Source organism: Brassica napus, unplaced genomic scaffold (assembly GCF_020379485.1).
Source record: "Brassica napus cultivar Da-Ae unplaced genomic scaffold, Da-Ae ScsIHWf_1152;HRSCAF=1638, whole genome shotgun sequence".
NCBI classification, from domain to species: Eukaryota; Viridiplantae; Streptophyta; class Magnoliopsida; order Brassicales; family Brassicaceae; genus Brassica; species Brassica napus.
The window spans coordinates 29,584-57,502 of NW_026014575.1; the positions used below are offsets into that span (position 1 = coordinate 29,584).

Genomic DNA, 27,919 nt, shown 5'->3' on the forward strand with positions numbered 1-27,919 from the left:
ATATTAAAGTAAATTTTAGAATCACATCATGATCTAACTACTCACCATATGTGGAGAAGAAAAGAACAGCAAAAGCAAGAAGACGTTTTGTACTCATTTTTATTGATTGGTTGGCCATGCTTCAAAGCGCCCACCTACTTTTATAAGGCAAGTGGGTACGGAAAATCGGATCCCACATGACAGAGAATGTCTGAGAGAAGTTCTTATCTTACTTCCTTCAGAGTTTGTGGTGAAACATTCACTTTCTTGAGGTGAACTGAAAGCTGTTCCCAAAGAGACACATGAGAAGCAGAAGACTCTTGCGTATAGACTATAGAGAGAAGAGTCTTGTGTGGTCGCTAACTAGTGTGATTGACAACAATTGTTTTTCCTTACCTAATTGACACTAATCTCTGTAATTACAATGAGTAGATTCATCGGTGTATGCATATATATGCTTGTAAGAACTAAAGGATGAACAACGATTTGATTTTCTTTTGTTATTATCAATGCATATCTGAATGTTGCATGCTGTATGTTTTGTATATGGCAACTTTGTACCAATCCATTTAGTTTACAAAATGCTATTATAGTTGTTTCTCCGAGGATTAGCTTTAGTTTTGGGAGTTATATGAGCTTTAGTTTTAAAGTAATTAGCCTAATCCAAGCTTTAAAGTAACGAGCTTGGTCCAACATTAATACAATTTATTTTCACAGATTATAGTTTATGTAAAAAACTACGTATTACATAAACTATAATCTGTGAAAAAAAATTACGTATTACATAAACTAATGATAAGATCATAGAATCTAATATAAGAGAAATTGAACATCAAAATCTCTCCATCACAATTATTAGAATCTCTGATATACAAATAATGCTTCAAATATTCACAGTGGGCCCAGCATATATGATATTCTGAAATTGGCATCTCTGATGCCTTATAACAAGGACATCTGATATGCAATCGGTATCTCCAGACATTTAAAACACGTAACGTATGGAACCAAATGTGCAATGTTATCTCTCGGTCTAGATTTTGATTACAGTACTGAGTCTCAAAAGGAAGTTTCATAATTAATTTCTGATTAAAGGAAAAGTTGGACTTTCACAAATTCAAGTGCATAGACGACTCTTAAATTGATTCCAGAGATTAAACTGATTATAATCTTAGCCAAAAGAGGCCCAGTAAGCTAAACATCATTTAGGCCCAACTACACCATTATAAGATAACATACCAGTTAGCCCAACTCGATTAGTTAACCACTTACATGAGAAAAAAGTACAATCCGATTACCGCCGGGTTACAAATTAATTTCTTAAAAGATGAGGGACCCAAAATTAAACTAGAGAATTGGCGGGATGAGCCAGGCCCGTGCAATAGTGCAACGCAGGGGCGACTCGTGAAGACCCAGATAGCAAGCTATCTTAACGGGCTTTCTCCCTCAAAAAATAGAGTTAATATCGTGTGGGCCGATGGCCCACATATCAGATATTAAACTGATAAGAACAGATACTACACTTGATCTTAGCCAAAAGGCCGAGAAAGGTATGATTTGCCTAGTCCATCAAGCTTCTCTTATATACACACGCCTTGAGAATGAACTAGTCATGCTCTACCGATGTGGGACAAATAACAAGACCTCTTCGAAGATATTATTAATCAATTTAATAAGTTAATTAACCTATTTTTCAACAATTGGACATTAACTGTAATAAAAGAACAATTAATACACACTCTCAGCGTAGGCCGGTAGAAACCAGAAGAGAGAGAGAGAGAAGAGAGAGAAAGTAGATCTCACTTGGGTTTCGGCGTACGGCCGGCGCGTGAGCGCGCGTACCGTCGCCGGAACCCGTTGTCTTTCAGTTTCTTGGTCCGGCTGCGGTCCTTTCCTCGTCATCTTCAGTGACCGCCTTGTCTGAACTCTGGATCTTCACCATCCGTGGTGTCTCGGTTCATGGAGCGAAGACGCGGTTGTTCGGAGTTGTCGGTGTGGTGATGACGTTCGTAAGATGGTTTTGGTTCCGGGAGATGGAGGCTCTCACAGCTTCGTCGCCGCCGGCTATAGTTACCGCGGGGTGGAAGTGTCCATTGCTTCACCGTCGTCGGCTCAAGTCCCCGGGAAGTGAAGGCTACCTCAGCTTCTCGTCGCCGGTTTCAGGTTTTTTAGTTGTCGTTATTTTGGTTTGGGGTTTGTTGTTGGATCGGGTTGGTCTTGGTTGGGGTTCTAGTTCTGATGCGGTGAAGCGTACGCCTTGTCGGAGAAGCTCTCGAAGAGTGATGATGCTCTCCGACGGGTAGATGGAGTTTCGAAGAACTGAGATGGGGTCGGAGGAGGCTCTACGGTTTCGGAGCTCCGACGAAAGTAAGTTGTGGTGAGGTGATTCCGGTGGTGTTTCGAGACGGCGGCGGTCGAGTCGAGGCAGATGCGACGCGTGTCGGGCTGATGGTTGAGATGCATCCACGTGTTCCGCAGTCGGCCTCCTTGACGAGTGGGTCGAGTCGTCGATTCACCGGTCGCGTGTTTTGGGCCTCTGGCCCGTTTAATGTCTTCGGTTGTAGTTTGTTGTTTGTGGGCCTCGTGTAGCCGTTTATGTATTTGGGCTGTTTATCCGTGTACTCTGGGCTTGGCCCATTCCTTTTATTAAAAATCAACCAGTTGGAAAAAAAAAAAAAAAATACACACTCTCAGCGTCTTTCCATGGCGGTGAGCTAGAGAGATCTTCGATTCAGGTAATAGCTTTTCCTCTTCTCTCTTTCGAATCTGGTCTTTGCTTCTCGAAAAGTTTTTTTGATTTTGTGCGAGAGAGATTCTTACAAATCTGAATCTTGGATCTTGTCTGAAAATTCATGTCGCATTGTGTTCTGTGCGTTTCTTGTTCTTGTCTGAGTAATCAAGAACGGATAAATCACATGTTTTTGGAATGGATTTGGTTTCTTGCATCTCTAGCTCAGACATGTTAAATTCTTGATTGGTATGAATCTTCTTCAGGTGATAATGTTACCGGAGAGAAGAAGCACGGTTGCTTCTTCTTCTTCTTACCAGAACCCTTCTGGTCAGAATGATAATTCATTTCTACTTCTTAGAAGAGGAAAGAAGTTTGGTGGTAGGATAGGGAAGTTGAAGCTCTCACATTTGTTCTTCTTCTTCGTCTCGCTTTTCTTCTTCTCTTGCGTCTTCTCTGGCCATAAACTTCTCTTTCATGGTAAAGCTTTAATGTTTAGGAGAACAAGTTTGATAAGAGTATTTCATTAATTAACTAAACACTCTTTTATTGGTATGGATTTGATGTTTAGGTTCTGAGTTGTTACCTCATTCCGAGCGAAACCGTAAGCAAACTCTTTTCTTGTGCTATGGATTTGTGCTAAAAGCTACTGTGTTAAACTGGATTTTGATTCAAAATGTAGATCACTTGAAAACTCATCTCTTCACGTCATCGGAGCTTGATATGGGATTAAACTCATCCCACATCCAAAAACCACCAGGAAGCAAGAAGAGAAACAAACGTATATATATCTTTTTGAATCTCTACTTAGTTTCAGTTTTGTTTCTTGATGTAAGCTTATATGTTTGCAGATTTGCCTTGTGAAGTTCCACTTGCTGAGTCTGTTAATCAAATACTTGAGCCTCGGGAGTATTTAGATTCCAAGCCCTTTTCCTTAGGCTTTGTAGAGACAGAGACATGTGATAAGCCTAGATTTGGAGGGCATCAAACACTCAAGGAAAGAGAGAGGTCTTACTCTGCTATAAACCAGACAATTCACTGTGGTTTTGTCAAAGGAACTAATGGGTTACATCAACGTGCTGGATTTGATTTGACCGAAAAGGATAGAGCTTACATGAAGAACTGTGTAGTCTCTGTGTCTTCTTGCATTTTTGGAAGCTCTGATTTTCTAAGAAGACCTGCAACCAAAAAGGTTTTAAACTTTATCCTTAGTGAAATATTCATATGACACATAGTAGGGCTGGGATTTTTAACCTGCGGAACCGAACAGAACCAAACTTCGGTTAGTTCGGTGAGAAGTTCGGTTCGTTCGGTGAGAAGTTCGGTTCGGCAGGTTTTATAAAAAAAAATTGGTTTTCGGTTTGGTAATTGGTTAGTTCGTTTTTTTTCAAAAACAAAAAAAATGTCAACTAAAATTTTGAACCGGAGTAACCAATATTATCCAAAATTTGAACTCAACTAATTGAATTAACCAAAATTTTGAACCGAACTAATTAAAACTACCCGTAATTAACGGGCTTTACCTAAATTTTTTAACGAAATATAATTTAAACCAAAATCTTCTGTTAGTTTCGGTAAATTTTTCGAAAACCGAACAAGCCGAACCGAATTATCCGAACTATCCGAACCCGCAGGCCATAGTATTCATGTAGAGCTCTCATTTGCTTTGTTTGTTCTCTTCAGATCAGTGAGTTCTCGAAGCAAAATGTTTGTTTTGTGATGTTTCTTGATGAGCAAACACTATCAAAACTGGCTAGTGAAGGGCATGTTCCTGACAAGCAAGGCTTTGTTGGTTTGTGGAAAACTGTAGTAGTCAGCAATTTGCCTTACACTGACATGAGAAAGACAGGGAAAGTTCCAAAGTTTCTGTCACACCGCCTTTTTCCTTCTTCTAGGTGAGGTTAGTTTACTAGTACTCAAAGCTACTGAAACGCTTTGAATCAGTGAGCCAATCTTCATTACCTGTGCTTTTCTTTCAGGTATTCGATTTGGATAGACAGTAAGATGAGACTTACTACAGATCCTCTGCTGATAATTGACTTCTTCTTGTGGAGAACAAAGTCAGAGTTCGCTATCTCAAACCATTATGACAGACATTGTGTTTGGGATGAGGTGGTACAGAACAAACGGCTGAACAAGTATAATCACACTGCCATTGATGAACAGTTTATGTTCTACCGATCAGATGGACTAAAAAAGTTTGACCCTTCAGATCCTAACTCTCCTCTTCCAAGTTGTGAGTTAATCAATCATTCATTCATTCATTCACTTCTCTCTTACCAATCACGTTAACCCTTTTTGTGTGTGTTTGTTAGATGTGCCTGAAGGTTCGTTTATAGTAAGGGCTCATACACCAATGTCAAACCTCTTCTCGTGTCTTTGGTTCAATGAAGTTGACCGGTTTACATCACGAGATCAGTTGAGTTTTGCATACACGTACCTTAAACTTCAGAGACTCAATCCAGATAGACCTTTACGCCTAAACATGTTCAAGGTAACATAAAAACATATTAGAGATTGATCAAATATTGTTATTAGATCAGACAAACGTTGAAGAGATTGCTAAACTTGGTTTTCATATCAGGATTGTGAGCGTCGAGCATTGACAAAACTATTCCACCACCGCGTAGACTCATCACCACATTCACCTCCTGCTTGATTGATTTAAGTAAAGATAGGTTTCTACATATGTTTGTGTCCATAAACTATTCGGAGTACGAATATTTGTTTTTAACTTTTAGCATCTTTTCTACTTCTAGTCTAGCTTTGAAGGAGATGAAACATGGAATTGCAATTGTGAATGAGTCAAGGCAGAATCTTGTTGAGTTTACTAACAATTCATTCAGCTATGACTGAACCAGTTGCTACTTATGGTTTAGGACACATCCTGGGGGGTTTGTGTTATTCTGCGAACTGCCCATAGCAAAGGCCTATATCTTTACACATTTGTGATTACTGTTTTCCTTGATGGTAATCACAGCACTTCAACTTTAGGAATTATGATAAATTTAATCAGCCTAATTGAACTTGTACTTTTCTTGAATTGTTTATTTCTTGTATAAAATTAAATTAAATCAAATATCGAAAAGCTTCTTATCTAATAAAAACTGAAACGTATTCGTTCAATTTTGTTGCGAAAAATTCATATAATCAAAAGTTTGCTCAACGTTAACAGAGATGAAAAAGCTCCCAAGTTTTGCTTAGGTAAAGCCTATTTTGTTTAGGCGTTTTTAGTTATATTTAATAAAGAGTTGCAATAACAAAAGTAAATGGGGATGTAGCTCAGATGGTAGAGCGCTCGCTTAGCATGCGAGAGGTACGGGGATCGATACCCCGCATCTCCATTCGTTTTTCACAATTTTATCTATGGTTTGATAGGCTTGTTGGCTGAATTTCAACTCTCGCTTATTTATGTTTTTTTCCAATATTTTTCTTTTCAAATTGACTAATGCTGTTTGAGCAACTATCGTCGGATAACTTAGATCATACATTTTCAGGTGTTCAAAAAAAGAAACTTAGATCATACATATAAAATAACTATAACTCTTCAGTTCACAACATCAGATTCATATCTGCAAACTAAGGATCTAAAGCGTACTGTCTTTAACGTGACATAATCTGTAGATCCCTGTAAACAATCTCACAACATTGTGACACTTATAGAACCACTGTCATTTGTCATGGACTCCTCCTGCTTAAGTCTCACAAATCTCTGTTTGACCGTCGCTTGAAGGTACTGAGACTGCCACTTTCTTCCTTAAAGGGTTGAGTCGACACATCGGACAAAGCAGGGAGTCTAGAAACACTTCCTTTGCCTTTTCTAGCATTTGGACCAATCACTTCGATCATATATCTCCACCCATCAATCGGTCTCCTCCTGCTGAATATGTGCTGCTTTATAAAACTAGCTATCTGCACACATCAAAGATACACATATCAATTAACGTCGAATTAAACTATGTTGCAGTGGTATGATAACACAATTGGGTAGTACCTGAAATTTGCAGAAGGAAATGCGGCGATCGAATTCTTGGAGAAGAATGTCTTCCTCTCTTTGTGACATTTCCCAAAGATTTCCATCTTGTTCTTTTGTTGTTGATTCCCAACCATCAGGCTTGTTTTTCAATTCTGAGCCACTTGAGACTTCCAATTTGTCGAAATCATGGTCTACCGAGTCGAAAATCCTGAGTATTTCAAAGATCAAAACATCACCAAGAAGCACACTGATCTTCAAACACATTCAAATTTATATAAACATAACAAGCATGTGAAGAAGATATTAGAAACTCCAATAACAATCTCTGAAATGTTTTTGAGTTAAACCCAATGCAGTAGATGATCATGAGCATCTCATAATCTTCTTAAGGATTTAGCTAAACCTAAACCAACAAGACACGATTCCTCCTCAGAGCAATCTATGTATGCTAGATGAACATGATTCACATTGTGCACAATAAAGTCACAATCTAGTCCAGAGCTAAACCTGAATCACCACGACTCGAATCCTCAGAGCAATCTATGCATGTAAAAATCTCACTAAATCACAGTATGGTTTCATGAATTAGCTAAATCACAGACCTAATAACTGAAGATGATTCACAAGACAAACAAATCATAGTAACGCGTTATCTTTACTGCACTTACTAGGTCTGTGCCTTAGCTAATTCATGAAACAACACTATGCTTTGTTTGAGATTCAACATACAGGAGCTTTACCTTTACCTAAACCTATAAATACCAGGACTCGATTCCTTGAAGCAATCTACTAAATGAACATGGTTCACAAAATCACAATCTTGTTCAGGGCTTTAGCTAAAACTAAATCACCAGGATTCAAATCCTCATTGCAATCTCTGTATACTAGATGGACAAGTAAATCACAATCTTGTTCATATCGTTAGATAAACCTAAATCACCAGAATCGAATCCACAATAAACAATCCCTTCAATGCACTATATAAATATGCTCTTCACATTGTGCAATCACCAGAACTCACTCAATCCTCAGAGCAATCTCTGTATCTTGAATCTCAACCAAATCACAGACCTAGTAAGTAAACATTAGCGCGCAAAAAGAAGAATCCATACTCAGAGCAGCTATCAAGAAGCCTATCGATATCATCAGCACCACCACCAGCAGATCCAGAATCATCCCCCAACTTAGCTTCCTCCATCTTCTCAATCTCCTTAACCCACAAAGACGCGTGAACTCTCTGCTTCTTCAACCTATAATCCTTCTTCATCGTCTCCACGCTATACAGCGACTCTCCTCCTCCTCCCACCTCTCTCCTCTCTTTCTTCTTCTCCTCCTTCCCGCTCTTCCCTCTCCTCTCGTCCCAGTGCTCGTTCATATCCTCCACGAACGCCTTCGCCTCCACGTCGACCTCCCCCTCCGTGGAAGGGAAGTTCACGTCCGTCTCCCACGGCGCTCGGGTCTTGTCGGTGAGGTCGTCGGGGAGCCAAGCTGATTCCCACGCGTCGTTCCATTTGTCTTCGTCGTCGTTTCGGGGCGTTGTGGACATGAAGTCGGCGAGGATCGAAGGGAGGGTGTGCGGAACCCTAGAGGAGATTGGGTGCGTGATCGTTGCTCTGGTGATCGATCCTACGATACGGTGAAGAGAGTTCATCTTCTCCGGTTTGAAAATTTGAGATGCGAATTAGAAAACGAAAATGGTATCGATGATGGAGTTGATCGGATTTTTTTTTTTTTCGCTTAAACCCTTGCGGGATTTAGAAGATGGGCCTTAACTATATTGGGCTGATTTAATAAATGGGCTTTTCTTGAGACATGTTAACTGAAACCCTCTAGTATTTTTGACTTCTGAATGTAGCTTGTTAAGTTTTGATTTTGGATTTGAAAGATAATTTGAGACAACTTTTGTCAAGCTTTGTCGTTCTTGTTGTACTAATTTAAGCAACTTGAAAAGTTGGTTTAACTTTTTGCTAACTTGCAGTAATAATTATAAAAAATCGAATTAAAAATTAGCAAAACATGAAATCAACTTCTAAGAACTTAAAGGAAAAAACAATGTTAGATTTGTATAAAATAATATTCTTATGTACTTTTAGAGAAATACTACATTGGAGTGAAATCTATTTTTCGCTTTTTGAAAAAAAATTATTGAGGTGTGAGTTGAGAAAGAGTCTCCAAAGAGTAAGAGAAATGCAAATTGTACCTACTGTAAATTTTCAATATCCGTATATGATTGTTAGTATTTCTATTTGGTTATAAGATTTTACGCGTCTAAAATTTGAATGGGAACTATATTTTTAATAGGTTGTATCGTTGTATCATAATCTCGGTTCAAGTCTGATAATGTGTGTGTGAGAGTTGTAACTTGTAACCGAAAAAACAAAAATTAAAAATCGTCGCATTGTTTTCTACAGCAAAACACGACAATTTAAACAGCCTAAAAGCTACATGACCTAAACGAAGAGTCCAAAAACATTCTTAACAAAACTGCAACTTGCAAGCAACACGTTGAAATATCTTAAAGGACACGTCCATCAAGCCTTTAGCATTTGCCCTTTCCTTGCCCCAGCAAAAACAAAACAAAAGTGACACTTATCTCTTGTCCTCATAAACATGACAAACACTTCAAACAAATGCTGTAAAGTGAATCCAACGATTGTTCTTGCAGAAACAAAAAAAAAAACTCAAAAGCAAAAACTATATGAACAAAGACCAAAAGATGGTGTTACAAAAACATAAGAAGATTCAAAAGTAGATTATTATAAAACAAATAGATTAAAACACATACAACAATGTTAACCACATCTGGCAACCTCTAAAAAGCTTCAACCTTTTAACCAACTTATTATAACCTGTTTCAGTTTCTTTCTTTCCTCTTTTGAGACTTGTCTCTAACAATACAGAGATGGTTGTATTCAAATCGAATTTTTTTTTGGTAAGAAAAACAAAAATATGGAACAAGAATAAGAAGTAGCATAAAGGTTGGAGCTTGGAACCTTCAATGGAGTCTTTTCAAATGGAGAGAGTAATATTATCAAATGTGTGTTGTTTCAGCAACCCATCACTGCGCAATTGTACACAAAGTTAGGAGAATGTTTCCTATCAAGCAACGTCCACTGCGGTGGACCACCACCGTCACTCGGTATCCAAGAGTTTAGCTCTATAAACCCACCTCCCGAGTTCCTCGGCCCACCTATAACGATCAACCTCTCCCCGCACGCTCTAAAAGCAAGCCCCCATCCGTTAACTGAGCCAGCTCTCTCGGGCAATCTCCCAACAGTCAACCACCTCTTCTTCTCCTTATCATACTTCCTCACTTCCATATCCGCGTGATCAGCAGCGTACAGCTGGTTATTCACAACAGCAACAAGAGGAGGCGCGTCGTTGGCTGATGACACATCAGCGCGGCTCCTCGGAGGAGACAAGTCAGGGATATGAGTCCATTTCTTGGTGTCCAAGTCATACTCTTCGCCGCAAGTCAAGAGTTTGGAATCGGCACCCCCGATGCCGCCGATCACATAGAACTTCCCGTCCATGAAGACGCCTGAACACATCTTCCTAGGCTTGTTCATCCTAGGAAGAGTCGTCCAGGTTTGAAGCTCGGAGTTATACATCTCAGCGGAGTCAAGAATCTTCCTCTGAGAATCAATCCCACCTGCAAATATAGCAATCTCACCGAGGCTGGCGGAACCAAACAAGCATCTAGGAGAGTTCATCTCCATACCGGAAGACCAAGAGTTGGTTAGAAGGCTGTATCTATATATAACATACGAGGAGAAACCAGCTTGCCCTAAGACGAGCAGATCCGTCCCCACAGCTAGAGACTCTTTATCTGCACCCATGAAGGTGACACTAGAAGGCATTGTAGGCAGCTGCATCCACCTCCTCTCGACGGGGTCGAACGCAACCCATTCCAAGGGCTGGCAAGAGAAGTAAACCCAATGCTCCACGAACCCGTTCTGTCTCCTTAGTCTATAGATCTCTCCACTCTTCACCAAAGAACGAAAATTTCGACTTAAGGAAGCAATGGAGCCGTAGTCAGACCGTGAGCAGCGGATCAGACAGTCTATGGAGTTGTCACGACCAATCTCGTTGAACAGAGAATGAGAATCTGTGGAATCACCACCGTTGTTGTTAGAATCAGACTCTTGACTGGTCCCTGAATAGTCAGAAGAATCGCTATCGTACTGAATCGAGAACCCCATTAGTTTGAGTGACTTGGTGGGTCTGATCTCGCTAGCAACCTCCAAAGCTCTTTTGCCATTATTGAGCTTATCATCATGTTCTGGAAACATGAAAGAGTTGGACCAGGATGATTCAGAGATACGAGAGGTTGAGAAGAGCCTTGAACTCAAACACGAATCTGGTGATCGTTCTTCCAACATGTCTTTCGAAAAAGCTTTGGAATCGGATTAAAGTCTTCGACTTTGGGAATCTAAACCAAAAACCCAGATGAGAAATGGATTCAGATTGCAGATTAGACCAATACACTAATCAGATTAGTCATCAAGAACACGAAAAGTTGCCAGCTTTTCAAGATCTAGATCTCCAATTTCAAAGAAGAGGGGAGAAAGAATCGAACCCGGAAACTCAAAACAGCGAAATCTTCGATCTCGATTTGTTCATAGTTCCATCTGCTCAAGAAAGAGATTAAAAATGGTTCTTTTAAGACGAAACAAAAGGGTGTTTGGTTGGTAATTAACTGATTATTATAATGATAATCACTAAAAGAATCGGTAATGGAGGAAAGAACTTACGAGATTGGATTAAGGAGAGAAGATAAATAAAATTTACAAGCCCTCGGAGCTGTGTTCTGTTCTTCGGGTTTTATCTATGTAGTCTCTTGGATTCGCTTTGCGAATCAGAGTGAAGCTTTGGTTTCTCAGAGGCTCAAGTTTAAAAAATAAAAAAATTTGGAGGAACAATTCTATTTCTCTCTCTCTCTCTTGTTTATTCCTTTTTTTTGTTAACTTTTTGAAAATTATAATATGCAAAATTTAGTGCGGTCAAATAAAAATTAAAACGGCTTAAGATTTTTTTACTGAAAAGAAAATTAGTTTATTTATTGAGACCAACACAAAAGTATCTCAGCTATGTTTTGAAATTTTGAATAAGCGATTAGCCACCTTTAAATTCTTAAAAAGGACATAATATGTTATCTCAGCTAAAAATATACTATACGGAGAATGTTCAGAAAAAATGATTTTTCATAGTTTGTGATAAAAAACCAGGAAGAAAAAGAAATATACTTTCAGCGTTGAATGCAGATGTTCAGAGTACTTCAGCTGTTCATTTTTAGTTGTCAAAAGGAATTTAATTACTTGCAGATCAAAAAGGTGTTTCATTGAAACTCAATATTCTTTTTTCTTTTCATTCTCAGCATCCTCTATATTATTATTATGTTTTTTTTCTGTCAGATATCTATATTATGTTTTGATAACATCATATCATATGCATTATGAAAGTACATTGCAATGAGATTTATAGATATATGGATCATAAATGATATTATGTTTGTGTTTCGAAAAAATGACATTATGTACAAAATGTCAGACTATAGTCACACCATTTTTTTGAAGAATTAAGCCAAAATTTGTACATCTCGTTATAATTAAGTGTATTATTTTTATTTTTAAGTAATTAATTATATTGAGTTGTGTTATCTCCTACTCCTACCTCTCTGTCCATGACTTTCTCTTTTGTGTTTTTTTTTCATTGGACGGTCTAGGCTTGTTTCTCCGGGTGTGGGGTCTTTAAAGATTGGTGTTTGGCCCTCGTCTTTGGATTCGAAGTCATCTTAAGAGGTTTTATGTTGGAACTTCTTCAGTTTTGCTTTTCTTCTTGTTGTGGTTCGTGTGAAAGGTGAGCTTTGACACTTGCTTTTTCTTTTGTACCCGACTCTTTGGCTTCTTGGTTTAAGGCTCTGAAATGTATCTTTTGCAATTCAGCAAAAAAAATTATCATTTGTATCCTTTTCTTTGTATCTTGATAACGACGAGCTTAAGAATTGTTTTGTGTGTGTTGTATCTCTATTAATGTAAACTAGAGTTTATCCCGCACATCGTGCGGATATATTTTTATTTTATAAATATTTAATTTTGATATTATTATATAAATTTAAATATACAATTTATATCTTAGTGTTATGTAGTTTATAACTTTTTAATTTTATTATTTAGGTTTCTTATTACTTTATTAATATAGGAGTTTGTTTTATACATTTTACCTTTTTTATTACGTTTTCGAGTTTTCATAATTTCAAATAATCAAATAAAAAATATTTTTCAACATATGATTTTTGAAAATATATAGCTGTAGAAATAAATTTTTAACATATGTTAATAACTTCATTTGTATAAAATAAATCTGACATGATTAACAAATTTGAACTCGTTTTAGTAGTAGATGATAATTTATTTAAATGAAAGCATTATATTACTTAATTACGAAATTAATTAATGCAATATTTAATAAAAATTATTTAAAAATTTAGTAGGATTTTGTTAGATTTTTCTAACAGATTTTGGTATAACTGAAAATAAAATTCAAATCTATAGTTAAAATTAATTTATTATTAATATTTCTATTAATTATTATGTCATATTATGTGATTAATGAAATGGTCTTGGTAGACTTCTAAATCCTACTATATAAAAGGGACTAAATTCAAGGCTTTTGAGACTATCCACCTCAGCCAAAATATTCTCATCTAAAAAGAATTAAAAATAAATATCATTTAGAAAATAATTAACTAACATACAACTTTTGATATTTCTAGAAATTTCAAATTTGTAACTGCTAATTTATTAATAGAATCATATATCTATATTGAATTATGTTATATTTTAATAGTTAGACTTTAAGGATAAATAAATTATTAATTTATAATATATATAATTATAACATTATATTGTAGTTATAAATAAAGAGAAAATAACCGGGAAGGATGAAGAAGCTCATGTAAAATTATGTAATTAAAATGGTAAAATGGTGAGTATGATGAGGTGAATCTAAGAAAAGGGACTAAATTCAAGGCTTTTGAGACTATCCACCTCAGCCAAAATATTCTCATCTAAAAAGAATTAAAAATAAATATCATTTAGAAAATAATTAACTAACATACAACTTTTGATATTTCTAGAAATTTCAAATTTGTAACTGCTAATTTATTAATAGAATCATATATCTATATTGAATTATGTTATATTTTAATAGTTAGACTTTAAGGGTAAATAAATTATTAATTTATAATATATATAATTTATAACATTATATTGTAGTTATAAATAAAGAGAAAATAACCGGGAAGGATGAAGAAGCTCATGTAAAATTATGTAATTAAAATGGTAAAATGGTGAGTATGATGAGGTGAATCTAAGAAAATTTGTTGTACAAATTATGGTGTTTTATTCGTCCACTATAATGATTTAAAATAAAATATATATTCACATAAATAAGTCAATATTTGTTGTTTTTTTTTGGTAAGATGTTAAGATTATTATTTTCTAAAAGGTTACACTGTTGTTTTTAAACAACTTATTACAGCAAGGAAACAAAAACAACCAACAACAACTCAAGGTAAAAAAAGCCTTAAGGAAGTCTTATACAAGAAATATAAAAAGAAGTAGAGAAGATGAGAAAGAAGAACTTACCGGGTAAGAGAGGAGACGGTCACGCATCATACGGTCGAAAGAGGCAAGGATGACTGATGAAGGTGAGGAGACATGACTGAAAGTAGAGCTTGATGACTGGAGTAGCATGTGCATCTACGTTGACGCGAGGTTGATTGATCTAGGCTGCAACAGAGTGTAGATCAGCCGGAGGAGAAATCCAAACTTCAGCAGCAAAAGGCTCCCATATCAAGCGAGAGAAAGAGCACTCAAAGAAGAGATGATGGTGAGTCTCTATTTCCAGATTACAAAGGGCGCACGTTCCTGAGACATTTAATCCCCAACGCCTCAAGCGATCCTTGGTTGGCAGTCTTCTCCGCAAAGCCAGCCATGATATAAACGCATTACGTGGAATATGTTCCTTGAACCAAATATTCTTGTGCCAATATGTATTGTTGATAGTGTTTATATTCTTTTCTGACATTAGTATCCATATTTTTTGATAAACTGATCCAAAGAGATTAGTTTGTGGAGCTAACCAAACGAGGATTATAGTGTTTACTTTGGAAAAAGTAATAGGTTGAATGATAGATGGCGTGCGTGCCTTTTCACATGGAAATCTGCACATATATTAAAATTATAAGTTTTGAATCATAGAGAAAATATAGTGTATATGACTGAAGTTGGTACATTCCGAAACTAAAGATGGCTGAAATTCTTCTTTGTCAAAATGCATAGATGTGAATCTTATATGAATAGAGTTCTACATTGCTTATAGCAGTGTAATAAACTCCGTGTGTAAAGGAGAAAAAATGTTATATAAGTGAAAACAAAAATTATGATTTTTTTCTTGTGCCTATAGGCTCTTCGCAATTTGAAGAAGAAAGAACATATTGTGTGAAAATCTTTGGCTCGGTCAAATTTTATCCAGTTGTTTACAAAACTGTTGTTATCTGATTCATGTAATTTTTCAGTGTTGATTTAAAAGCCCAAAAAACCTATCTATACTGACTTTTTTATATTTTTTCTGTGATTTGAATTTAAAAAGAGATAAAACTTTCGATAAGTTATGTAAACTCAGAACAAGTATTTAGCTTTAGAAAGCATTTACATATTTCAAACTTATAATATATACATATATAATGTTTAAAATTATGCATATAAAACCTGTGTAAAATGTGTCTGAATATGTTTCTCTTCTTTAATGTGTTAATCGTACTATATATAATATTATTTTAAAATTTTAAAAAGTTTATGTCACTATCACATACAAAAAACCATCAATAAAAAATATAATTCTCCATCTACAACAAAAAAATGAAAAATTATTAACATATAAATTTAAATTAAGAAAAACTAACATTGGAAAAACAAGAAGTTAATATAAAAGAAAAAAATTAACAAATAATATTATAAATAAAATAAATTTATAAGACATAATCCGCGCGAAGCGCGGAAAAAATCTCTAGTACTAGATAAAAGTGGTACTTCTATTAAATCTTTTAATAGAGAAGAAGTTGGTAAAAAAACAAGATATGTGAAAAAAATTGACTATAAAAAATTCTAGAAGCAATGCGATGTATTTGTTGGGGTAAAACAAAATGTTTGTTTTTTGTTGCTTTTAAAATCTTTCACTTTTAAAATGATTTAATGAAGTGAGTGGATAGAAGAGTTTGTAAGAAAAGCAGTCTCCACGTGACGTGATTCTTTTTAATTTCTTCACGTTCTTCCCACATTTCTACATCTATCTTACGTTCACATTCTTTATTAACATCATAAGATAATTCAAACTGTGATTTTATTTTATCAACTTAATAGACATATTTTTTTAGATTCCATACATGCCCAATACAAAAATACCAATCAAATCATACGATAGAGCAATATACTCTGGCGTCAGCTTTTGACGCGTTCGCTCTTATGGAGATGACGTGACAAATTACGGTACACATGGTTTCTCTCTCTATATGGGCGTCAAATGCCGCGTTCAACACGTGCGTAAAATAGTTATATAATTAGGAGAACTTGTTAGTTAACTATTTTGAGAACTTGTTAATTAGTTATATGATTAAGTTAATTAGTTATATAATTTATCACCTTAATTGCCAGTTGAAACAACTATCCACATATATTAGGAACATAAGTTTATCTGCACTGTATGCGAATATCGTGTGATCGGCACTCGGTAGTATCCGAATTATTACTGCTAAGTAGCTCTGAGTTTTCTGTAAATCTTTTTGTGGAAAACACTGAGTTTTCTGTAAATCTTTTTATGGAAAACATGTGTTTTATATACAAACCTGAATAATTCAAGTTTGTGAAATTACAAACTGAGATTGACTATGTAATGCAAGAATATTGTGAGAGTTTGAATTAAAAACGTTTAATAAGATCGTTAATGAACTGGAAAAATATGTACTGTTAAAAATTTATAGTTCGAGTGGTCGCTGAGACAAATTTTAATATTACATGATATAATTTCACATATAGGGGAGAGAGATTACGACTCCGGCTCTTAAACCTCCTGCTATTAAAAAAAGTGTTAAGAGAAAATTGATTTAAATGAGTTTTGATTATATGTGGACGCTGGAGACGATCAACCGGTCAAACATAGAAAAGTTTTTGAATGGACTAATAACAAAAATCTGAAATCTAAGTACCATTATGCAAAGATGCAACTAGGTGAACCTGATCTTGTTTTCGATTCGATACAATCGTGTATAAGTTTTTACTTTTAGACAGAGAAATAATACTTTAGTTAGTTGTTAGTTTTTGAAAATAATTCCAAAGAGGAAATTAAATCGAGCTATCAACTTGAAACTCGAAAAGTATTTTCAATGTATCTAGTCGAGCAAATGGGTTCTTAGAAATGACAAGAACAAACGAATGTGAATATTGAAAAGCATGTATGGTAAAGTTTGACCCAGCACGCTTGAGAAGACCTCAAAGAAAAAACCAGACACGCCTAAGATACAATTATAATGTTTGCTAAAACGAAAAAGAAATGCAATAAGTCTCTAATGGCGTTGAACATTACTATCGGATATTGGAAACGGAACCGTAAGAAGAAAAAAAAAACTACATAGAGATTGCAGAGTGAAAATAATCTGTTTTTTTTTCTCATTACTTCCAAAATATTTAAACAAGTTATTAATTTAAATTTTAACCTAACATTTCCCATAAATTTTTCTGTCCGTCTCCGTTTGTATGCATCATAGCTGTAACACAAGAACTAATAGTATATATATATATCCAAATATGAATGGAACGTACAATAACATTTATTTATGGTCATTTTATATTTATGAAAATGGAACACCTCAACAGCTAAACAGACCTCAAACTTATAGGGTTAATGACAGTGAAAAGGATTGGTTGTGAACTTCTGATAGAACATAGAAGTGCATTTGACATAAAGAAAATAAATTGGGCAAAAGAGGTCATGCACACCTGGAGAAGAGAGCGACAAGGAGAGGTGGAGAAAGAAAGACGTAAGTATTGTGTCTATAGCTTTCATTTTCACAATAATATTCGTTGCATTTTTTTTCCAATACATCATACATTTGTTAGGCACACGTCTCTGTCTTTTTCCCTTGTGTAGTTTTCTTTCATTCGTACGTATTCTATCCATCACGTTCACACACATATTTTATTTTATTTTTTTTATTATTATTTTTTTTTTGATAAGGATGTGAATTCATTTATCAAATGAGAGAGTTTGTACATGTACAAAAGAAATAAAAGGGAAGCAATCCTAAGCCAAAAAAAGAGAAAAAACAGAGGAGAGCTTAATTAGAACTGAAGATTATGAAGAACCATTACTCATATGTCAACCAGATACTCATGAGGTTTTGAAAGGTGTGGCGATGCTTCCTGGCCAAGATGGCATTTCTGACCTGCCTATCAACTTCTTTGAAGGATATTTCCGGGGGTGTCTGTATTCCATTGTGGAGACGGTTGTTACGCTCGCGCCAAAGCCTGTAGATGACCGCTTGAGCTGTAACTCTGCGCAGGGTAGAAGGACAGCGAGAGACCTTCAGTCCAATCCAAGTGAGAAAAGCCTTCCAAGTGTGGAATAATATCGGTCTGTACCCTAACCTCCTTATCACAATCTTCCATATTTGCTCAGCATATGTGCATCGCAGGAAGATGTGATCCCGCATCTCGTGGTAGTTGTTACAGACACAACAGCAAGTATCGATTTGAAGCCCCCAAGAAGCCAAACGAGATCGTGTAGGAAGTCTATCAAGCTGCGCCACCCACATCATGAAAGCATGGCTAGGGATGTGTCTTTTGAACCAGACCTTTTCTGCCCACTCTTTCTTCTGTTGACGGGGTCTTATTGATTCCCAAGTGTGCTTTACAGAGAACTCAGGGAGGTCCATATCATTTGCTGCCCAAGAGTAAGTATCAGAAGATAAAGCGAGAGACGGCAGAGGTAATGAGCACAGCATGATATGGAACTCCTCTGCTGCAGGAGATCTAGCCGGGCGAAGAGTCCAGCCACTTTCTGAACAAAAATCTGCGACAGAGAAGGACAGAGGTATACCTGTTTGCCTTGGGCCAGATGGTCCAAAATGATCTATTAGAGGTCCTAGCGGGGACCAGTAGTCAAACCAAAAGCTCGCTTTCATGCCATTGCCGAGAGCACATCTGATGAAACGCTTTGCTAGAGCCCGCAGATTAAGAAGGGCTTTCCAAGTCCATGATGCAGTCGCGCTTTCGTCGAGACACCAAAATGAAGAGTCCTTGATGAGATTTGCCTTAACCCAAATTGCCCATAGTGACTCCGAGTCGCAGAAGAGGAGCCAGATGAGTTTAAGACATAGCGTTTTGTTCCATAAGCAAAGGTTCCTGAAACCGAGTCCACCTTCATCTCTAGGTAGGCTGATTTGAGACCAAGAAACTTTAGCTTTAGCTCTTGTGGTGATGTTTCCATTCCAAAAGAATCTAGAGCAAAGTGATTCAATCAGTTTTATACACCCCTTTGGAAGAATAAACAATGAACACCAAAAATTCACAGTGCTGTAGATGACAGAAGAGATCAAGACTGTTCTTCCCGCATAAGATAGAGCCTTGAGAGTCCAAGATGAGAACCTGCGCTTTAGCTGATCAATTAAGGGTCTGTAGTCACAGATTTGGAGCTTGCGGTGCATCAATGGTAGGCCAAGATAGCGCACAGGTAATGATCCAAGGGAGAAGCCGAGAGCTGCAATGTCATCTGCTTCGACTGGATTAAGACCGGCGATAAAGAGTTCAGTTTTGTTGCGATTCATAGTGAGGCCAGACCATGACGAGAAGACCTCAAGTGTGTCTGCAATGTTTATCAGAGAATTCCTTTCGCCAACAAAAAATATCATAAGATCATCCGCAAACGCCAAGTGAGAGATGAGAGGATTTGAAGCCTTTGGATGGTAGCCGATGCGCCCATTCATATAGTTTGCATTCAGGAGTTGTGACAGAACCTCCATGGCGAGGACAAAAAGATAAGGAGACAGCGGATCTCCCTGCCTAAGGCCCCTTGTACCGCTGAAGTAGCCACACATTTCTCCATTAATTCCCACTGAGAACTTTGTCGTAGTGATACACTGTCTGATGAGATGGATAAATGATTCAGGGAATTGGAGAGCTTGCATAATCTTGAATATAAAGCTCCAATCCAGAGAATCAAAAGCCTTTTTCAGGTCCACTTTGATCATAGACCTTTTGGAGAGATTTTTCCAGTTGTATCCATTGACCAGCTCAGTGGCCATGAGCACATTCTCAATCATTAGCCGACCTGGGATGAATGCTGACTGAGTATTGGAGATGATCATGGGCAGGACTTGCTTCAGTCGAGTAGCAAGAAGCTTTGAGATGACCTTGTAAGAGGTATTACAACATGATATGGGTCTGAAGTCAGAGATGGATGTCGCATTGGTCTTCTTGGGAATGAGCGTCAAGACCGTTGCATTCCATTGCTTGAGTAGAGAACCAGACTGGAAAAATTCAGAGACTGCATTTATCATATCAGATCCAACTGATCGCCAGTGGGCAGTGAAGAACTCAGCAGGATAGCCATCTGGGCCAGGGGCTTTTCCTTTGGGAAGCGAGAAGAAAGCATTGGTGATGGCCTCAGCTGAGAACGGAGATTCCAACTGCTGAGTTACCTCTTGCGAGCATCTGAATGGAAGAAGCGCAGCAATGTCTTCTTGAGAAACATTAGAGGCAGCGACTGTCCCTCCAAGCAGGTTCTGATAGAACTGCAGAGCATGAGCTTTAATTCCTTCAGAAGTGTCGATGATGGCCCCGTTGTCGTCTGTGAGAAAGATAATTTGATTGACAGCTTGGCGGGATCTAAGAGAGCGATGATAGTATGTTGAGTTCGAATCCCCGACATCAATCCAGTTAACTCTGGATCGTTGATAAAGATAAGACTCTTCCGCCTTAGCAAGTGTGAACCAGCATCTGTGTGCTTCACGTTCCCTGATAGAAACCGCCGGTGAGGGAGACGCTAGGAGCTCTCTCTGGCAGTCTAGGAGAAGATTTAGAGCCTCAGTGACCCTCTGCTCTATGCCAGAGAAATTTTGTCGGCTAAATTCTCGAATAATACTCTTGAGATGTTTAAGCTTCTTTGAAACATTTAGCATTTTTGAACCTGCAAAATTCAGAGAATTCCAGCACTCAGAGATCAACACTTCAAATCAGGGTGGCCATTAAGCATAGTGAAAAACTTGAATGGCCTCTTCACTTTCTGTTTTCCAGTATCCAAGAAAATGCAGCATGGGCTGTGGTCGGAAAATGCAGGTTCTCCAAATACTCCAAGGGCATTCGGGAAAACCTCTAACCACCTGTCGTTAACCATAATTCTGTCGAGCTTCTTGGAGATGATGCCTAGGCCTTGATTATTTGACCATGTGAATGATGAGCCACAGAACTGGAGATCTTGCAGGCCTGCATCGATGACACATTGAGAGAAGTCTCGAATCCCTCGGTTGGAGGAGTAGTGGTATGCGTTTGAGTCTTCATCAGGCAACAGAGTTTGATTAAAGTCCCCAAGGACCGTCCAGGGGCGATCAATAAGATGAGGAGAGCCGGATAAGAAGACCAGATCTGACCATAGATTCGTTCTAGTTCTTCTATGGTTTGATCCATACACAAGAGTTACCACAAACTCAGACGATACAAAGGGAAACTTCACTAGACATGAGATGGACTGAAGAGATTTGTGAATAACCGAGACCGAGATAGACGGATGCCAGACAAGCCAAATCTTTCCCAACTCTGAGAATTCATAATTACAATCGTAACTCCAACCGGGGAAAACTCCACTGATGATCTTTGGAGCCTTGGTTGGAATGACGTGGGTCTCAACGAGACCACCAAAAGAGGCTTGTGTAACTTAAGCCATTTCCGAAATCCGCGTCGTTTTATTTTACAGTTGAACCCTCTAACGTTCCAACAAAAAATATCCATAGAGGGAAGATTATCCATAGATGGCAAAATCAGAGGTTTTGAGGGCCTCTAGCCCTGGCCTTGGCCTTACCTTTACTCTTAAGCTGTTTCTGGATTCTTCTAGAAACCACATTGATGAACTTGTCACCTTCATCATTGGGGTTGTCATCCTCATCAGATGGAAGCTCTGATCCAGATGAGGACCCATAGTCTGATAGGTGGGGAGACCCGGTTGGAGAACCTAAGAAGACATTGTTTATATCAACACATAAGCTTCCTGTCTTCAAGCCAGTCAGACCATTCAAGCCAGCAGAAGAGGATTTGTAAAACCCCTGAGATGGACCTATCAGTTTGGGAACAGGAGGCGTACGTTGCCCAGAGGAAGACGCCTCAAAGCGATTTGTTTTCAACGTTGTAAAGACCTGCTGCTGGAGCTTCTGCTTCGACGAAGACGGTGGCTCTAGGACGTGATCTGGCGCCAAAACAACTGAGTCCACTGCAGGAGCTAAGGTAGCAACTATTGCTATGGCTTTACCATTGGCATTAGCTTTAGGAATTGGATCGATTGGAACTGTGGGAGCATCTTTCAGAGTGCTTTTTTGAGCTCTATTCTGAGCGCCTTTCGGAGCTCCGTTCTGAGCACTGGTCTGAGCACCATTCTGAGCAGCAATGTTTGAGCGCGGGCAGTCTTCTGTTCTGTGCTTAGCTGAGCGACATGTAATACATGTTTTAGGAGCAAGGGAGCATCGAGAGATAGTGTGACCCACCTTCAGGCAGTGACCACACACAGAAGGAAGCCACGGACTAGTGACTCTAATCCTCCTTACATCACCTGATTCGAACCTTGCATTTACAGCCTCAGGAAGTGGCTTGCGAGGGTCAATGATAGTATAAACTTTTGCAACTTCGAGGTTTGAGAGGTTTAATGTTGAAGGGTGAATGTATAGAGGCTTCCCGACGAGGCCTGCAATCTCCTTGAGAGCATCCTCGTTAAAAAATTTCAGGGGAACGTCTAGAAAATCTAGCCAAACTGGAACAGACGAGAGCTCGGGCTTCTCCTGATTCATTCCCGGCGCCCATTTAGCAACGAACATCGTCTGACCGTCGATCTGCCATAAACATTGACTGAGGATATGGCGTCTTGCGTGAGGGCATGGGACTCGAAGGAGGAAAGCGTGACCCTCCATCTTTGAGACCGAGATATCTCGCCTCTGCTTAGACCAGATGCCGTTGACAATAGCATGAACCGCCCCACGAGCTGGGGGTTCTTCGTAGAATTGACCCAGAATAAAACTATCCCAAGCTTTCTTATTCTTTTCAATAACAGAGTTGGGGATGGTTACACAGGCTTCACCAGATTCAAGGGTAAAGGGCGTGCCTTCCGGCTCCAAACTCCTAGTACGAGGCTTAATATAGCCTTTCCAGAACTGAGCCGCATCTGTAGTATTTGCTGGCTGCTTCAGACCAGAGTCGGCAGGAATGATTCCAGAGGACAGTGGAGCGGGTTGTGCATTAACAAGGTCGACATCGATTTCCGGCGAGGCAACTTGTGCAGATACAATTTGAGATGCAGCTGCAGTATCGGAGTTAGGTTTAACTAAGTCCATTGGCTCAGAGTTAACTTCAGTTTCTGATGAAATCTGAAGGTCAACTGTGGCAGTATTAGCTGGAGAAGGAGAAGATCCAGGTAAATCGATTGTCTTGGAGGAAGATGGAGAAAGAGCGGCTAGATCTGTCGATTTAGGCGCTATAGCTTTGGAAGAGCCAGAAGAATCGGTAGAACCAGTGGGGTTACTACCAGAAGAGGCTTTTTTAGGTTTCTGCTTCTTTGCCATGTCTGGCGGTGGGGGCCGACGCCGAGATCGGCGCCGGTAAAGGTCAAAAGAATGGGATCGCGTTTTGTCGGTGAGAGAGAAAAGAGAGAGAAAAAAGAGCCGTTTTCCGTTCACACACATATGCATGATATGCATACTATATTATGTTATACAAACATGTTTACCGTTTGATTGAATCCCCAAAAACATGTTTACAGTAGTTGAAAATTAAATATTCTTTTAAATAGTGACATTGGTAGAACAAAATACACTATTAAATTGAGTAAATATAGTATTTGTAATGTCATCGTTAACATTATTATTATTCTTTTTTTGTTCCTTTTTTTTTTCTGAACAAATTCTATTTTTGGTATCACATACGGCCAGCGAGGGAAAATGTGGCTTGGTATAAGGGATTCTGGTTTAGCTACGCAACACCAAAATTCCGGTTCTGTTCTTGGCTCGCTCAGAATAATAGACTTACCACGGGCAATCGAATGGTAATGTGGAATCAAGGAATTGATGGGAGATGTGTGCTCTGTCAACAGCAACTTGAAACTCGAGATCACCTATTCTTCAGGTGTATATACAGTTCGCCTTTATGGTCCAGGCTCATGCGTCAGCTCATGGGGACTTGATATCTTGCATATTTGCATTGTTTTATCCATTCATCCATGAGCATTTTCATCATATAGATTAGGATTCAGACATGTTTAGGTTGCATTTTGCATACATGAGTCTCTATTAGGTACTGGAGTACCACATGAGGTTATTTGGAGCTCAAAAGAGGTGAAAAGAGTGATCTTGGACGAGCACAGCCGGAGCGACCTCTCGGAGCGACGGCATGAGGTCGCTGTGCACCACATCCCGGAGCGACTCATCCAGAGCGACTGCACAAGGTCGCTCGCGTTTTCACGTCTGGAGACACACATTTACACCTCGGAGCGACCTTCCAGAGCGACGTGCTGAAGTCGCTCCCGAAGCTCAGAGCGACCATACCAGAGCGACAGGGAGAAGTCGCTCGCGTTTTCATCACCCGGAAACGCGAGAACGAGCCCGGAGCGACCTCTCGCAGCGACACAGCGAGGTCGCTCCCGAAGCCTGGAGCGACTTGTCGGAGCGACGGGCTGAGGTCGCTCCGTGTTTTGTTTCTGCTCGAACTTGTGATTTCTCAAGGGCATTTTGGTCATTTCATTATGCACGTTTTTATTTTCTAAACCTATGTTTTATTACTCTGGAAGCCACCAGGAGGCACATCATCTTTGTTCTTAGAAAAACCACCAAAAACCTTTGGAAAGGGATCTTTTTGAATGAATTGATCAGTTTATTATTGAGAATTCTGTGTTCTTATCTATTTCCTGTGTTTCTCTACATGATTAATCTAGAATCCAATATGGGTTTAAGAGGAATCATGGAGATTAGTGAGTAATCACCTTTTGAATTCATGGGTTAGGGAGATTAAGGGTGATTAGGTTAGTTCTAGGATGTTTTAGTGTAGATCATTCTTGTTCCTTGCTAGTAGAGTATTCATAATGCATCTTCTGAGTTGGCCACTCAAAAGTTGATCCTTAGGCATTTCTCACCCGAAAGGTGTTCGATGAAATGCCCGAGACAACTCTCCTAGGCTTTTAGTATACTTTGCCAAAGACATTTGTTGTTAAAGATGCTAAGATAGCTAATAGACTTGTTAGTAATGATTGCTTTCATATTATTCAACCAAAGACATTTGATGTTTGAGATATGTTAGCAAATGAGCATTCATCTAGACATAGAGCTTGCTTAGAATTGTGTCTAGGCTTAAGGTTGATAGTTTGATTGATCATTTGCCATCCTTAGTTCGATACTTGATCACCCAAGGTCTAATCCCTATACCCATGAGTTCTCTTTTCCTTTAGTCAAGAAAGTATCATTCTGTTATTGCTTTCTAGTTTTAGTCATAGTTTAAAACCCATCTAAATCATTGGTTGCACTTAGATTAAGTGAGTACTTGCATTCTCAGTGCTTTGATATCCCTCAGAACTGGTTCGACAATCTTCTATACTACAACATTTGTCTTAGGAGCCTTGAAAACTCCTAACATCAAATTGGCGCCGTTGCCAAATTCTGAGTAGATTTGAACATTGAGATTTAGTCACTTGCTTGAGACTAAGTCATTTTTATTTTCTTTTGTTACTGACTCTTCTTCACCTCCCTTTAATCTACAGGTGTATGAACTTGAGGAGCAGGGGTCCATCAAACCTAGTTCCAAGAGCAGCAGACATCAGAGCTTTAGAGAGAGAGTGTGCTAGAAAGAGAAGAGAAGAAGAACATCAGGCTCAATTGCAGAGACTGAACACTGACATGGGAGATCCATCAAGAAGATGCAGGCGTCAATGCGCAAACAACAATGGCCCACCTAACCAACAGCGAGCAGCTCGCCCCATTGGCACTTACGACCGTCCAACATTCATGGTCATAGATTGGGAATCCGAGCACCCGCTGTGGCAGCCAACAACTTTGAGATCAAGTCAGGACTCCTCAACGTGATCGAGAACAACAAGTATCATGGCTTGGCTCTAGAGGATCCATTTGATCACTTGGACAGGTTCGACAGCTACTGTGGGTTGTCAAAAACCAATGGTGTGTCCGAAGATGCCTTAAAGCTCAAGCTATTCCCTTTCTCTTTGGGGGATAAGGCACGTCAGTGGGAGAAGTCTCTACCCAGCGACTCCATTACCACTTGGGATGACTGCAAGAAAGCATTCTTGGAGAAGTTCTTCTCTACTTCAAGAACTGCTAAGCTGAGAAACGAGATCTCCAGCTTTCAACAGAAGGGCTTGGAAGGTTTCAGTGAAGCCTGGGAAAGATTCAAGGGCTACCAAGCTCAATGCCCACACCATGGTTTCTCTAAGGAGAGCTTGCTGAGCACATTCTACCGTGGTGCTCTCCTAAGTACAGAGCCAGACTGGATACAGCTAGCAATGGGTTCTTCTTGGGGAGAACTGAGGAGGATGCAGAGGAGCTGGTTGACAACATGGTAAAGAGTGATGCAGTCTACAGTGGAGACCACGACAGAGGCAGTAGAACTGATGATAAGCAGACGAGGAAGGAGTTGAAAGCTCTACAGGATAAGATAGACATCCTCATTGCTGATAAAGCTACCCAAGAGCAGCTGCACTTTGTTGGCAACCCAAGCCAAGAGACACCAGTTGTTGTCCATGAAGTTGAGGGTTTGGAAGGTCAGGAAGAGCTGTGTTTCATCAACAACAATGGTAGCTGGTACAAGAAAGAACCCAACTTTCAGTACAACAACTACCAACAGAAATCCTATTCCAACAACCAGCAGAGTGGCTATCCGCCAAGAAACAACCAGCAAAGCAGCTATCAGCCTCAGCAAAACCCCTCGTCTGGTTCCTCTGCTCCTCAAGAGAGCAGCACTGATACCTTACTGAAACAAATCTTGGAGTCTCAGACTAGAAGTGAGAAGCATATTGGTTATGAGTTGAAGAACCTTCATTCCAAGATTGATGGGAGCTACAATGAGCTCAACAACAAATTCTCACACCTTGCTTCTACAGTCAGGAATTTAGAGAATCAATTTGCTTCCATGAACACTCACCAGAATCGCCAGCAAGGATCTCTACCTGGAAAGTCTGACCAAAATCCCAAGGAGGCCAAAGCTATCACCCTTAGGAGTGGTAAGCAGTTACCTCCTAGAACCCTCACCAAGGATGCTGAGAAACTAGGTGAGGGGGTTGCCATCAACATAGATGATGAAGTGGTGATTGTTGATGAGAAGATCAATGACGAGATCTTGGAGAAGATAGTGGAAGCCAAAGGTAAAGGAAAGGTTGGAGAGGAGAAGAAGACAGTAAAGGATGGTGAAGTTGTTACTCCAGCAAGTGAAAGTTCTTTTGTTCCTCCTCCCTATGAACCCAAACTTCCATTCCCTGGTAGATTCAAGAAGCAGCTGCTAGAGAAATACAAAGCTCTGTTTGAGAAGCAAATGAGTGAAGCTCAGGTTGCAATGCCCATCATCGATGCTTTCATGTTGATTCCTCAATACAACAATTTCCTGAAAGATGTTGTAGCTGCAAAGAAGAAGGAGATGGAAAGCATGATGATTCTTACCCATGAGTGCAATGCCATCATCCAGAGGCTTGATGTTCCAGAGAAATTAGAGGATCCAGGAAGCTTCACACTACCTTGTGCTCTTGGACCTATGGTATTTGAGAAAAGTCTCTGCGATTTGGGAGCTAGTGTCAGCTTGATGCCTTTGTCTGTTGCAAAGAAGCTTGGATTCACTCAGTACAAGAAGTGTAGACTCTCTCTGGTGTTAGCTGATCGTTCAGTGAAGTATCCTGTGGGCATCTTAGAGGACCTCCCTGTGAAGATTGGAAGG

At 38.9% G+C, this 27,919-nt stretch overlaps 3 protein-coding genes and 3 non-coding genes across 6 annotated transcripts; 2 read left to right on the forward strand and 4 right to left on the reverse strand.

Moving 5' to 3' along the window:
- Positions 1-1,337: 1,337 nt before the first annotated feature.
- LOC125596213 lies at positions 1,338-1,533 on the reverse strand. Its single transcript, XR_007330929.1, has one exon. It is a non-coding gene; the product is annotated as a U2 spliceosomal RNA (small nuclear RNA).
- A 1,093-nt stretch (positions 1,534-2,626) lies between these two features.
- Positions 2,627-5,585, forward strand: LOC125596210 (probable hexosyltransferase MUCI70). The gene is made up of 9 exons (XM_048771424.1): positions 2,627-2,714; positions 2,974-3,187; positions 3,279-3,311; positions 3,390-3,488; positions 3,559-3,899; positions 4,391-4,602; positions 4,687-4,943; positions 5,023-5,201; positions 5,292-5,585. The coding sequence occupies exons 2-9, from the start codon at positions 2,980-2,982 to the stop codon at positions 5,364-5,366; spliced, it is 1,404 nt and encodes a 467-aa protein (XP_048627381.1). The 5' UTR covers positions 2,627-2,714; positions 2,974-2,979; the 3' UTR covers positions 5,367-5,585.
- Positions 5,586-5,978: 393 nt separating this feature from the next.
- On the forward strand, positions 5,979-6,051 carry TRNAA-AGC. Its single transcript has one exon. It is a non-coding gene; the product is annotated as a tRNA-Ala (tRNA).
- Positions 6,052-6,179: 128 nt separating this feature from the next.
- Positions 6,180-8,381, reverse strand: LOC106438188 (protein GAMETE CELL DEFECTIVE 1, mitochondrial). The gene is made up of 3 exons (XM_048771426.1): positions 7,796-8,381; positions 6,702-6,891; positions 6,180-6,619 (listed from the first exon to the last, which is right to left on the reverse strand). The coding sequence occupies exons 1-3, from the start codon at positions 8,332-8,334 to the stop codon at positions 6,410-6,412; spliced, it is 939 nt and encodes a 312-aa protein (XP_048627383.1). The 5' UTR covers positions 8,335-8,381; the 3' UTR covers positions 6,180-6,409.
- Positions 8,382-9,422: 1,041 nt separating this feature from the next.
- LOC106438189 (F-box/kelch-repeat protein SKIP11) lies at positions 9,423-11,639 on the reverse strand. The gene is made up of 3 exons (XM_013879276.3): positions 11,438-11,639; positions 11,263-11,314; positions 9,423-11,115 (listed from the first exon to the last, which is right to left on the reverse strand). Exon 3 carries the CDS (start codon positions 11,063-11,065, stop codon positions 9,731-9,733), a length of 1,335 nt encoding a protein of 444 aa, XP_013734730.2. The 5' UTR covers positions 11,066-11,115; positions 11,263-11,314; positions 11,438-11,639; the 3' UTR covers positions 9,423-9,730.
- A 14,676-nt stretch (positions 11,640-26,315) lies between these two features.
- Positions 26,316-26,422, reverse strand: LOC125596214. Its single transcript, XR_007330930.1, has one exon. It is a non-coding gene; the product is annotated as a small nucleolar RNA R71 (small nucleolar RNA).
- Between the last annotated feature and the right edge of the window lie 1,497 nt (positions 26,423-27,919).

Excerpts from the sequence above, each read along its gene's own strand:
- LOC125596210 (XM_048771424.1), top strand. The coding sequence starts at position 2,980 with ATGTTACCGGAGAGAAGAAGCACGGTTGCTTCTTCTTCTTCTTACCAG. Across the intron at positions 3,900-4,390 it reads GAAGACCTGCAACCAAAAAG|ATCAGTGAGTTCTCGAAGCA; the intron begins GTTTTAAACTTT and ends TGTTCTCTTCAG. Across the intron at positions 5,202-5,291 it reads TACGCCTAAACATGTTCAAG|GATTGTGAGCGTCGAGCATT; the intron begins GTAACATAAAAA and ends TTTTCATATCAG.
- LOC106438188 (XM_048771426.1), bottom strand. The coding sequence starts at position 8,334 with ATGAACTCTCTTCACCGTATCGTAGGATCGATCACCAGAGCAACGATC. Across the intron at positions 6,892-7,795 it reads CTTCTTGATAGCTGCTCTGA|GATTTTCGACTCGGTAGACC; the intron begins GTATGGATTCTT and ends TGAAATACTCAG. Across the intron at positions 6,620-6,701 it reads TTTCCTTCTGCAAATTTCAG|ATAGCTAGTTTTATAAAGCA; the intron begins GTACTACCCAAT and ends TGATGTGTGCAG.
- LOC106438189 (XM_013879276.3), bottom strand. The coding sequence starts at position 11,065 with ATGTTGGAAGAACGATCACCAGATTCGTGTTTGAGTTCAAGGCTCTTC.